Below are 13,736 nucleotides of genomic sequence, written 5' to 3'. Positions count from 1 at the left end.
TGAAGTTTCCACCCTTTCGGCGAATGTAAGGTTGCGACGCGCTCCTCAGATATGTTGATGCTCAATCCGTGCCTTTTTCGAAAGCTGGCGTGCCAGTCAAGGGACGAGTTACTGCATCGTGATCAACTGAGAAGACAGTACTTGAAATTACCGATCACAAGATTCCGGAACTCAATCAGGTCATTGCAACACAAGCCGTATACGATAAGGCCGACTGCTGAACCGTTCACAATTTTCTCTATAAACATAGAGGAGAATCTTTTGCGGGTGGGTTACGCCTGGGTCTATCGTTTCTCTGAAAACGGGCCATTGATCCCAAACTTTGTGTTCGAGACAAGTGTTATCTGTCTCGTAGAGCAACAGCTACAATAAATCACGTGTCGTGTGCTCTATAAACATATTCGCTTCATCATTTCCGATGACCGGAGCGACAATTGATCCAAAAGAATCCCATCTTGCTCCAGGAATCAGTAGTTTCGGTGATTCTCGGTACTAATATAACCTTTATCCTATAGACAGGTATAGAGCCTATAGACAGGTATATGGAGCTGGTAGCCATGCGTCATGAACTTAGATGGAGCACCAAGCCGCGCATGCCACTTGTTTGCTCACATTGCTCGTTGCCTTGTCAGTTGCGAGACACCTCTACGGAGATAGTCGAACTTGGGCTGCAGGAAAGAATTATTTGTACATTTTTTTTTTCTGTCAGAGCATCTGCATTTTGTATTCGTATATTGTGTGTTGTATCTTAGTCGAGACATTATCTGCTATCCTGCGACATAGGTTCTGTCCCCTTTACACAAAATAAAGATTTCTTTCCTGGCATCACCCGCACATGCTTACTAATAGGCGGTGCTGGGCTAGGTAATTCACAATCTGAGCTTGATAATAGCGCGAGAAAGACATGGACGAAATTGACAGGAATGGGCGCTAACTTCTAACTACGTGCACACGTGATATTTTTTTTCACCTTTTTATACTTCCACAATAAGCTGAAGTCCTGCCCTAATTCTCTGACAGATCAATCTGTAGCAGACCACATAATTACAGGCATTTGTGAAATGGATAAGCTCCTAAGAAAATTTCCAGAGCCAATCGGCATGCCATCGAAAGAAGGATCAACTGGGGGTCCCTGCCAAAAAGCGCAGCAGAGGAAACGGGAAACAGAGCACTGGCGGCGCATCGTGGCCTTGGTGTTCCGCGCGGAACCAAGACGCCGCAACATCCGCGGGACGCTATGGTGCGCGCGCACCGCCGAACCGAATGAACATTAGAGCAGGGTTCAGGAAAAGAAAAAAACGAACGGAGCACGCACTCGTAATGTGCAGCGCCTCCGGTGAGGCACGCAACACGCACCTGCACGCTTCCACGATTCCATGAACGGCGCGCAGCTTCGCCACGCTTGGCTTGTCCGCGCTTTCTTCTTTTGGAGGCGAACAGTGCGGCGCGCATTTGCAATTAGGAAGAACGGGGTGCGGGTCGACCACGGAAACCTCCGCGACCCGACCGGTCTCCGCCACTTCGAAGACGCTGCTGCATTCGGGTCCGAGGGGGCTTTGTGGTGCGGAGCTTCCCGTCGTCCTGTGTTCCTGGTTTGTTTGCCGCTTTCTTTTCGAGGCACAAAAAAAAAACAATACCGGAGAAGGTGAAGATAAGGGCACGCTGAGTGGTCGCTTCCTGCACGTGCCTGGAGAACGTCGTACGTTGATGGCCATTTCCATGATTCAGTCCATCATTGTGCTCTCCCTTCGAGAGCCGCAACCAGCAGAACGAGAAGCCCTGCTTAGTCTTCGAAATACCCTCAGCCAGTTGTTTCGGCGACGCAAAAGTCCGTACGCAGGACATTCATTCGCAGGCCTGAAGGGTGCAAAATTCTCGAGCGTTGAATTTGTAACAAAGCACACGCCTCGACTACAGTCTGAGCGACTGCGAGCTGACGTTTTCTCCGGGTGTCAGTAGAGCAGGAGCTGTGACCGCGTCCATGACGTACTGTGGCACCGTGCATCTCTGACTTCAATAAAAAAAAATCATTCTCTTTTGTGGGGCCCCATTCAAGCCTCTAACCAAAAGCCCCTTGGCATGCACCACTAATATGTATTGAAATGCTTCGTGAAATCTCACTTCAAAGGGGGCATTCGGACGTCAAGTAAAAATACATTGTGAACGAATGTTGCTTCTTTATGGTCTTCTCTGGTGACGAACAGAAACTCCGGCGTGCCGGCGCTTCCACCATTCAGTGTTCACAGCATGCAAGTTTCTCCGATGAGGTCTTTCTTGAAACAGTTGTATGGCTCAACGTGTCAACTTAAGTTGTATAGAGCTTGTTGCACGGGTAAGTTGAAAAGTACGTGCGTCGAGGAAACACACCGAACTATTGTTGCAGACAGCGAAAACATTCATAAACACACACACACACACACAAGCACACACGCTGCATGAAGTTGGCTGCGCCGGTGAAAGGAGAAGTAGACCTGACATAAGTGACCTTTCAGTATCCCGGTGATCTCATAAAAACGAGAGACACAACGTTAGTAAGCTGGACAACCAAGTGCATGCTGCTGTTTCACTAAACTTGTCCATAAAGTTCCCCTCCTGAGATTTACTTCAAGACACCTTTAACCAAGGAGTAACGTCGCGATTGCGGCGCCTTGTTTCTTCAGCTGCTAGGTCACCTGCGATTTCGAGCTGGCGACATGCGGAGAGCATTCGACGGTTCGTCGAAACCACCGACGCTGCGCTTACTGGGAAGGATGTCGTGGTTGTTGGAGCTTAGTCTTCTTTGAGCAAGGCGTGTTCCTTCGCCGCGGCAGCTTCCATGGCCGACTTCCTCCTGTAGGCGGCCACGTAAAACTTGAGAAAGAGCGCAAGTCCAAGCAAACCCTGCGGAAGGCCCAGATAGATGAAGAACCGCGGGTATCCGCAGTCGTAAAAGAGCGGGATGAGTCCGTGCATGATGATCACGAGATGCTGGGCAATCTGAGCGCGTGTCAGGTACTTCTTCCACCACAGGTATTTGCGGTACTCGGGACCACAGGCTGCCAGGAAGTAGTAGGTATACATGATGGTGTGAATGGAGCTGTTAATGATGGCGCCTAATAGGGACTGACCGTCGCCCCCTAGCGTGTACCAGAGCCAGCCGTTAGCCACGATGAGGGTGTGGTGCAGTGTGTGCTGAAGCGTGATCTGGTTGTACTTCTTGCGGAGCACGAAGAAGAAGGTGTCCATGAAGTCGGCAACGCGCACAAAGAAGTAGAAGTATCCCCACCAGAGAATGTTCAAGGATTTCTGGTCCGTCGCATACGTCATGCCCTGGCAGAAGAGGTTATAGTCGCCGCCCAAGTAAGAGTTTATCAGGAAGTGGTAGCCGAACACAATGTTGAGCACGACCATGGCCAAATTGTAGACCTTGATGACGCCGCGCAGGTCGTACGGCTTCCGGCTTGCCATGTACCGGGGTCCCGCACGGTACACGATGTACAGGTATGCTCCCACGACCAGGGTGACGAAGAAGGGGTTGCCCAGCAGGAACCAGTCGCGGGTCCGCGGGTCCGAACGCGGGTACAAGGGGCGACTCCAACGGCTGAATTCTCCATAGTCGCTGGTGGAGATCTTCTCGAAGCCCGAGGTGGCCATCGTGGTTGTCTATCTGAGCCCTGCTGTTGGTTTCGGTTTGTCTGCACGCTGACCCTCGCGTTCCCCCTAGCTAACGGCTGCACGGACTAACTCCTGCCCCGGCGGCGGCTGGTCGGTTTGAAGGAGCCGTTGTGCGCGTGAGTCCGCCTTTAAATAAACAACGGGGGGGAGGGCATGAAGAGGCGGCAGCGGTGGCTATAAGAGAGGGGGGGTACTCGGTGGGTGATGGCGAAGGAAATAACTCCTCCTTTTCGGCACTTGCCCGGAGACCGCCGCTTTCTCGCGGAAAACACAAAGGAACTGGGTGAGGATATTTAGAGAGGACGGCTGCGGCCACGACGAGAGAAGGTGCTGTTGCGCACCCAATAGGCGATATAAGGGGGAGATGTGGGTCACCCTCGGGAGGAAGAACCGTTGTTGGTCTTTTTATAGGCGGCGGTTCCCTTGCCCGCACGGCGAGCGGCGTGGATAGCGATAGAGTGCCGGACGCAATAAGCGGCTTCGCGTCGGCCGGCACACACGGGAATCCTGTGTATCGCTTTCGGCGAGCCCTCTCAGCCTCTTTCCACGCTGTTTAGCGGCGCGCGTTTGCGAGAGCGCTTCTCGAGGTCTTGTTGTTTTTATTGTTGTTATTATTATTATTGTTGTTGTTGTTTGCGCCCCCTCGCCCCCTCCGATTTTCGGTGGGCGGTCTCGCTGGCTCAATTACTGTGCCTCAGGAACAGGGGGCGCTTCTGCTTGCCCATTCCGATAACATCAAGAACGTGCTACCGGTGGCTGGAGCCTTCATCTTTGTCAAAGCGGCGCGGAAAGGTGCAGGCCAGGTTTATAGATATGCAGCTGTATTTGCGGGGAGGCGGAAAAAGGAAGCATTGATAAAGCGAATGGAAGTAAAGGATACCTCTCCAAGCGGGAAAGACCACACTATTTTATTTCATAGTTAAACGAATGCTCGCTAACACGCCGACACTATGGGCTACTCGTAAGAACGACTAGTCCTTAAGTATAGACGCGTTTATCGTGCACAAGATGCGGAACATTCAAGGAAACGGATTCTTGTTAGCTATACAGCCCGTGCCTAGTAATTCCTTCGCGTTTGCTCTTAGCCATATGTATCTAATATTAGTGTTTCCAGCTCGCTCTCAGCGAAAAGTACTGAATGTAACGGAGTTACTGCTCGCAAGTCTGTGGACTCATTGTCGCAGACGGTTTAGGTTAACGGAAGCATGAAAGAAATCCTCCTTTGGAAAGCAGGGCATAGAACTACTAAATACTTCACGGTTCCGAGCTGTAGACTGCAAACAATTGTTTCTCGGTAGTTAACAACCTCCCTCCCCGCTTGCATGCAGGTTGCACACATACATGTGTGAGCTCGATAAAGATGGAGATCTCGAGAGTGGTCGTAATTCCGTTTCCAGCAAGATCTGGGAAGCTCAAATGCAGGCTGACATGACGATTGAGGGGCGTTTCTTTTGTTCGAAGCAACATTCGCTTAGTGATATACGAACGAAGACGGCATCCTTTGAGAACGACAGCACAGTTTCACAGCATCTATTCCATATCTATTGCTCTGCGTCGTACGTATTGCCCCCACCGTCACGGATTTCCCATCGCACAGGCTATCATCCCTTGCTAGTAGCTCGTTCATGCAGCCGTACTACGACCTTTTCCGCTAGCTGATTTTTTTTTTTTGCTGATCATCTTCAGATTGGAACGGCCTGTCCAGCCACATCCCAGAAATCACCTGCTTATCAAGTTTGACCGAGTGTCTAAATGGAAGAGATATTCATTTAATATGTGTGACCACAAATAAGAAAATTGAATTCTAAGCTTTTTATTACCCCCAACGAGGGGTCTTTAAGGAAGTAAAAGTGCGAATCATGTGAAGTGAAGCTTTGCCTCAGGAGCTCCTGTATAAAATAGAGAAATGGTACTGTTAGGCACTAAATGCACGGAATCAGATAACGTTTGTCGCATTCACTTGAAAAGTTGAATTCACTGAAGGCATTGGGCAATTTTTTTTTTCATTTTGGTGAATAACAGTTACACGAATTGCTGAAATTTGAATAAGACCAAAAGAATGAGGTATGAACTTTCTAACCATCTAACATAGCAGTAGAAACAAGCTCACATTTCTCTGAAATGCATCATCTCTTTGGACGTCTCGAGCTCACAGATTTAACATATCAAAAACCACTCTAATTATGTAACTTAGCATAGCAGTTTAGCATAGCAGTTTGCATGAAACCTGTAAAAATCTCACTGTCTCCCGCGAGCTTGAGCTATATAGGGCATCACGTTTGTCTGCTTCGGACGCTGTAACTGATGCAGCTTACACAGTTGTGGTGATTGTTGTTGGTGCAGAATACCGTAGTTGTAAAGCTTGTGCGTCAATTCTTTTTCAGTCTATCAAGGCTCGGCAAACCTGGGAAAAAAGCCTTCAGGCGAAATCAAAATTATACTTGCCTACTGATATGGGCAGAATTTCGCTTTGTGTCATAAATGCCGCAAATTTTGTGACGATGGGAACATTTCTGCATTTCACGAGTGTGTGGCAGAGAAATTAAAGTTGGCCCCAGCGAGTCTTTTTTTTTTCTCTCACACGTCGTTTCTCGAGAGACAGAACATCAGCTTTTGGTAATGATAATACGTTATCTATATTCACTTGATGTATAGTCTTACTTTCCTCTATTTTCTTTGCCATTACTTCGTTTAGTAAGTTCAAAGTTCCAGAATGGCATTCAATATTTTGTTTTTCTCGCTTGGTTGTAGACGGCTTTAAAGCTGTAAATTATGAATGAAAGCAACTTATAGAAAGGAATGGAAGACTACCAGGACCCAAGGAACAAATCTTGCGTTCGTGACAGCAAAACTAGAAAGAAGAGAGAAAAATTAAACATGTGACATTTTTTGCATTTTGGGAACTCAGCCCTCATTTTCAGCACTAAAGTACACATCTGGTCATTTTCAGTATTCATTTTCAGAATATGTGAGCAATAACACTGTAATCAACCCGTCGCAGGATATTCGCGACTCCTACAAAGTGCTCGCCCTCTAGCGGTTACGCCAATAACCACCTGGGGTGCTATGCAGGATGCCCCGAGTTTGGCGAAACTCGGGATCTTCACGAGCTCTGGCGACGCCCCAAGATCAAAGAACAAATGGTAACAAGACGACGTTTGTCCATCGGCACACCTCCAATTTCATTGGTTTATCTAGATTCACTCTGGGTGGCTATTATCCTTTGGGCGTTGCCATATGGGCGGTCGACAAACTGGGGCTCACGTGATCATACGGTCGGTGCATGGTCGTGCCTTCTTTCACTTGTTTGTCGTTCCACCGAGTGCAATACAGGTACAAGCAAGTTATAAAATAAATTCATTTAGTACAATAATATTAGTCACATTAACGTGGGTTGTAAGCATTTTAATGTTTCCACGATGTACACGGAATGTGTATTAGACTAATTTGTATTTAAATACGTTTCGCGTTATGCCACGAGGGGACGCTCGCCCCCCTCTTTTTTTTCTGGATTCGATTGGCACGGCTCGATACGTGCTTGCTCTAGCATTTCCGAGCACCGATTGGTGTGCGTACAGTGTACTAGAATATTGGGTAGTGCGCTCTCTGCCCTATACGGCGCACGCTTCCAGCTGAAGCCGTGCATGTCGCCGGAGCCGGAGGCCGCTAGGGGCGCTGGAGCTAGTTCCACCTGAAGACCCGTGCCAGCGTGCGCGCTCCCGTCACTGCCATTCGCTTGCTGCAGTCTGCCCACGAGAACGCGAATCGACTTGATTTTGATTGTTTTTGTAAAGTGCAACGTTCGTCGACTTGCCTCTGCAACGTCCTCGGACTTCCTTTGTGCTCGTTCTACGGTGCGCTAAGAAACTCCGGCGCAATTACTGTTTTTCACCAGGGTGCCGGACAGGCTATAGTCGAGTGAAAGACTCGCCGAAGGCGTCTCTTGTCACCGTCCCACAAGACGAAGAAAGGAGACATCAGTGAGAAAGAAACTTACACCGTGAAGACAAGAAGCTTGATCAGACATGTGCCGTGTGCCAATTGCACTTTGAGCCACGTTACATAATTAGAGACTTCGTTGACGTCGTTAACGGCAAAGAGTTTTTTTTTTTTTTTTTTTTTTTTTTTCATTTCGCCGTACTGCATATTCTTAGGCATGCTCTTAAATTGCTTTGTATCTAGTGTGTGCTCTGTGAGAAAAAAAAATGGTTTGTTTTATTTTGTAAAGATTGTTATTGTTGTACGAACAAAGAAATATTTCCCACATGCACTAGCAGCTGGAGATTTGTAATATTTTTGGAATCTGTGCAGTACTTTGAGTATTCTTTGGTTGGGCTGATTTTGCTTATTTTTCACTGCAGCAACAATAGTGTACATCGCTTTTGTTTCGATGCTGTTCCTAATAAATTTGCACGAACTTGAAAGTGCATTCGAAAACAAAATCAATATTATGCGCTCAAAGAGCAATACCGCCTGCTCGCTGAAATCATCGCTCGAATTCAATTACAATTATACAATTAGAAATAAGCTTGTTTGATATTTTAAGGAAAATAATTTTTGCATAACTATATGCGCCGTGTTTTTCTTTCCGGCGATGTGTACCCACACGTGTATATGCATTTATGATGCAAGAAAACTGCCCGCAACTTGACCAAGTGCGGTCAGCTTGGGCAGCAGTCCACTGCTAATGAGAGCGGCGCTAGCTCGACGCTGGCCTTAGTGGACCGCAGTGGACGATTACACGGTGATAACTAGTACTATATATATATATATATATATATATATAATAAGCAAATCATAAGAAGCCAACAAACAATAACACCAAGGACAACAGGCTGTCCTTGGTGTTATTGTTTGTTGGCTTCTTACGATATGCTTATTAAAATAATCGGGCCCCTCGGTTCCCTTTCTTCTCGTTCATTATATATATATATATATATATATATATATATATTGTCACGTAGTAGTGACGCTGAAGTAAACAGTCGTAAAACTGTGTATTACGACACTGATTCTTTATTGGGCGAACCTGTGTCCACAAAAGCAAGCTACACTCGAAGCACAACGAAAGCGGCGAACACAGTCGGCGATCGTCGAAAATCTGCTCAGCGGCGAAACGCGTCGGCTTTTATACATGAGTCATCGAATGCTCCAGATTATTCCCTGGTGCCCGCGTGTCTTCCAGAAAATTCTAGACAATTAGCGTCGGTCATACAATCAGATAACATAAGCGTCGGTGAAAACAGGCAACGGAAAGAAGCATCGATAACGTTCTAGAAACTTCCGATACAGGCACGTCCTGCGCCGAGCAATAACGTTTAACATTTGTTAGCCGATGGAAAGCGGTAACCGGTGAAAGATAAACACGTATACGTGTCAATATATATAACGAATCATCGTGCTCATATATATAAAACGAATTATCGTGCTCACGTTATCGTCACAGTAACTGCTACAAACTGCCGCAAGCTGCCCACTGCGGTGGCGAACCAGCGCCCAAATTCATGCACTCGCGAGGCCATCGATAACGCCGCCCGAGCCGTCGCAGTCACAATGGTAAAGTTTATATATAGCACAAAATGCGAATTTACGCCTTTCCGGTAATACAGATAGCAAGAACTCCTTTAGATTTACGCTATGCAGTGAAATAACCCGCATAGCGTAGGCGCAAGACTGCGAAACGTTTCAGGTGAGAATGTTTGTAGCGCCATCTCTCGGAGGCGACATCAAGGGCCTCAAGCGGAGCCGTCATCTGAGCCCACTACCCCTATTCTAGAACACTATAGGTGTGCGCTTGCTTTTCTCAGTGGGTTTCCAACAGATCGCTCGTTGCTCCTTTGCTCTAGATTGGATTGGTGCGGCTCGCTACGTGCTTGCGCTCCCATTTCCGAGCAGAGATTGGTGTGCGCCTGGTTTTCACACTGGGCTTTTAACAGATCGCTCGTTGCTCGCGCTAAAGAAAAGCTGCGAGTAGCGCGCGCATCCAGCTACAAGACGAAGTGAACGTCGGCTAGCGCATAAGTGGTTTGCCGCGCGCTTACCGTGTAAGCATACAGGAATGCCGGAAAGCACACATACAAGGGTCAGAAAACTGCGCTTTATTTTCTTTTACTTTGCGATACACCTCCATACTGGCAAGCGTCGAGCGATGGCTTCTAACAACCGCAGGAAAGAGTCTTTGTAGTGGCTAGCCTGAGCGATCCGTGGCTTCTAACAAACGCACGAAAGGGTATTTGCAGCGCACGTGGATGTTGACTGCCATCACATGCATCCCAGGTGGGACTCCAGCATCGGTGCAGTTACCCTGTACCCATCGCTGACGAGGGAGCGCTTCACTTTTTGACAATAACTTTCTTTTTTTTTTTGCGTGTGAACGCCCGTGATGGGGTCCACAAAGTTCACGCTTTGGTTGACTGTCTACCAATGCGGATTGAGGCATAGCCCCGTTAGCATCCACTAAATTTGGGATACATTTGTATGCGGCCAATTCGTCACTATGAATAATGGTCCCCGGTTGAACATTGGCTGCAATAATGGCGCCTAGCGTCGCCGCCTTTCGTCGGTATACTTTGAAAGTCGCAACACCCCTCTGGTCGCGCAGAACATTCCGAAGACCCATGGGCCCCCAACTTTAACACCGCCGTAATTTTGGCGGCTGGCGGAAAGTTGTCGCCCGTCATTAGGCGGCCTCGATTGTATACTTTTGCTCGCCGCGAAGAAGGCACTCATCAATTTGCGCTATCTACCCGGGGTACCAAGTGGAGGTCGCGCCAGCAGCTCGTCCCTCGCAACCTTACGGGATAGTTCGTCCTGTCGGCGATGGTGTGCTCCTATAGAGGAAACAAGTCACCGGTCATCTCCTTCAACAGCCATATGTCTACGCTTTTGCTCACGCAGTACGTGAGCCAAATCATTTGCCGCCTGGAGAGGTGGTCGTTCGGATGGCCGAGGCGGTCCGTGTTGGCGAAGTAACGTCCTTCGCCTCTCTGACCGTGCAGTGCAGCTTTACCGTGTAACTGCGAAAACTGATTTCGGCACCTGTTGCATCGAAAGGCAGCCCGGCTTCCATTCTGAGTCTTCCAATATAATGTGACCACTTCGCCTACGCAGGTTGGTTGGCCCGGGTTGAACCCCAGGTGCTCGTAGGTGCCCCAGTACTCCGATGACGACGCCGGACCTGGCCTGGGGCTAGGGCGCGGTGGACGAGCAGCGCTTGAAACAGGAGAGAGCCGAAGCGATCGCACGAACTTTTCCTCCGCAGCCTAGTCACATCAGTCTGTGCTCGGAAAGCATAATATGCCCGCCACGCAGTCTCCGCAGACAAGGGCGTTCGCCTAACTCGTCACACAGCCAGCGCACTGACGTTTTGGAAAGGCAAAAACGACGCTGAAACTCTACGTCGGTCATGTAGCTGAACGGGTCCAGATGGTCATATTAACGCTTGCCACCGCTGGATGCGATGACACAGGCTGCTGCTGCCGCCGCCATGCTCCCGAGTTTAAATCGAGAGGGGTTTCGCGATGTACGAGTTTGGCCCGAGTTCGCGTGTCAATCAAAACCATAGGTCACGCCCCGAGCGAGGCATGTAACTCTTGTGCGCGCCCACCACGGTTGGGCCACGCCCAACTTATTTTTCGACAACAGCGACGTGGTGCGGAACTGAGAGGAATTAACAATCTTGACCGGCGAAATAAAACACGCACAACGCACTGTCATCGGTGATGTACTCAGCAGCACTATAAAAAAAAAAGCGTCGACTTTCGCTGCCTTATGCATATGTCTTCTTGGGCTGTGATGACCCCACAACACGGTTCATTGCCTGCGTTGTGGCTACGTAGCGCACAGCACATAATTATCCGCAGGTCACTGTAGCTGCTTGCAAGGCGTCGATGCGCCGTGGTGGACGACGATCTTGAGCAGTGCGTAGTGTTTTCCAACGACAACGTATCGCAGCTGTCATTTGAGATGGCTGCTCTGTCAATGATATGGTGCAGCAAACACGGTCAGCGGTCAGCGCAAACACACCCAGTGCAATGGCATTTTGGCATCACAAGCACGGCACACTAAACAATTGCAACACCTTCCTGCGTTCGAAGTCTAATTTCCTAACTGCACACAACAGCCCTCACCCACCAAAATGCGATTGCTGCGCTGTCGTTACGATATCCATATGCGATCGCTGTTAGCTCAGCAGCAGAGGCAATCGGCAAGCACATTGGAGTGAACAACACACTCAAATTCTGCGCACATGCGCATGGAGGCACCTTCAATGGGCAAGCGGTGACAAGCGACGAACTGTGTCGCTGGGCAGCACGCTCGTGTTCGCAATGCATCGCGGAGACTTCGCGCATGCAGATAAACTGGTGCATTTTCATTGTGCTGCGTCACTGCGGACCCTAGAATACCGCACAGCCATTTTGCAGCGACAGCCGTTGCCCCCGTCTCTATGGCTAAAGTGTCGTTTCAGTTGGTAAAGCGGCGGCCTTAATAGACGCCGCAGTGAAGCACCTGCGGTGAACAGCCATGCCGCAGCGCTGCGTTGCCATTCCTGCGTTGCCATTCCTGCGTTGCCATTCCGATCTGCCAATGGGCAGATCGTTGTCATGACTGACTTTATCGAACATAGCACTGCAGCACCCCTGGCGACTGCTCACCGTATGAAGTCCCTCGTGCGTGCGACCCTCTAGAATGTATCCGCTTGTAAGCTTTCGCCTCACTGTCGCCACTCGCGGCAAAAAAGTACAAAATTTAATAATTCATTATATGTCCGTTGTCATCCCAAATTTACAGCATTCAAAACAAAAAAAAACGATACTTTAAGAAGTAAAATGTTGGTTATTTTATTTGTTGTATTTCAAAGTATTCGATTGAGGGAAAGTATAGGTACAAGAATGCACCGCATGTGCCCTGTTCGCATTCGACGGAGGATAGAAAGATAATGCCCGAAAAAGGAGGCACGCCCTTGACGCGCCCGAGAAAGGCGTGGCAAGCGGCTCACGGCAAGTGTGCAGACAGACAGCGGGACAGTGACGGTATTGCTAAATTGCGATAATACGTTGATAACAATACGCGGCGCTGGCGCGTTTTGTTGCGCAGTCCTCTGTGCTTGAAGCCCGGCAGCACTGTGCAGCGCAGGGTGCGCTCATGTTGTCATACGCGGCTTTATCTCGACATTTCTTTTTGCCTGCTGTTATTGCACGTTCCTTGCTATCTTCGTTCACTGACTGCCATCGAGCAAACTCGGGTAAAACTCGGGTGAACGAGAAACTCGGCGCATCCTGCATAGCACCCCTGATCTAGGTTCAGTCGCCGGTTCTCGCCTTACAGCGTGTGCTGCAACGTTGCCTCGTAGTTCTCAAATCGTCGTGATTTTAGAATTTCGCCCCCCCCCCCAAAAAAAAAAAACGGATGTCGAAATCATTTGGCTGTGTACCATTATGGCGGGTCACCATGGTGAAAAGACAGCAATTCATCATTTCATCGTTTCCCGAAAGTAGCAAACGACGCGCAGCTGAGAGCGACATGAATACGAAAGTTGCGCATTTAGAACAAGGTGACGGATACTATGTCGGTTTTTCCAAACATTCATTCACTCGGAACAAATTCTTTATTTCGGGCGAGTAGGCCATACCTTTCTCTTTACATTTTTTAAAAATATGTTGCTGGCGTTTCAAACCGTGGAGTGCACTCTGTTTAGCCAGGTGCTTTAATAAATTAGTGATGTACGCTTAAGGGTCATTTGGTTTAGTTAGTTTAGTATTTTGCCCCAGCATAGTGTTACTGATGCCTTAAGCAGCAGGAATATTCTCGCTGATATACTTTTGTCCACAAGCACCGGTATCAGAAACCATATAAGTAGCTCGAAAGGTCTGATGGTGCTCATGACGCACGTTTTGCCACAAGGCGACATATCATTTTGATAGCATGCATCTAGTGGTGTAAGCAGAACGTAGTGTTTTCGCATTCAGCGCAGTGAATTGCCAGTTTATTCGCTCGCAAGAAATTTGGAAGCAAGTGCAAGCAGCGCTCATTCCAGACTTGGGGAATTCGGCCTGGCTTCAGGGCTGCTAGTTTACTTACCT

The 13,736-nt window shown here is 48.6% G+C and overlaps 1 protein-coding gene across 1 annotated transcript; it reads right to left on the bottom strand.

Moving 5' to 3' along the window:
* Nucleotides 1-2,649: 2,649 nt before the first annotated feature.
* LOC119448217 (elongation of very long chain fatty acids protein AAEL008004) lies at nucleotides 2,650-3,715 on the bottom strand. Its single transcript, XM_037711640.2, has one exon. It carries the CDS (start codon nucleotides 3,631-3,633, stop codon nucleotides 2,770-2,772), a length of 864 nt encoding a protein of 287 aa, XP_037567568.1. The 5' UTR covers nucleotides 3,634-3,715; the 3' UTR covers nucleotides 2,650-2,769.
* Between the last annotated feature and the right edge of the window lie 10,021 nt (nucleotides 3,716-13,736).

The sequence above is a fragment of the Dermacentor silvarum genome, chromosome 4 (genome assembly GCF_013339745.2).
Source record: "Dermacentor silvarum isolate Dsil-2018 chromosome 4, BIME_Dsil_1.4, whole genome shotgun sequence".
Taxonomy (NCBI): domain Eukaryota; kingdom Metazoa; phylum Arthropoda; class Arachnida; order Ixodida; family Ixodidae; genus Dermacentor; species Dermacentor silvarum.
Note: the sequence above shows the minus strand (reverse complement) of the source record. Positions and strands in the feature narration are given on the sequence as shown.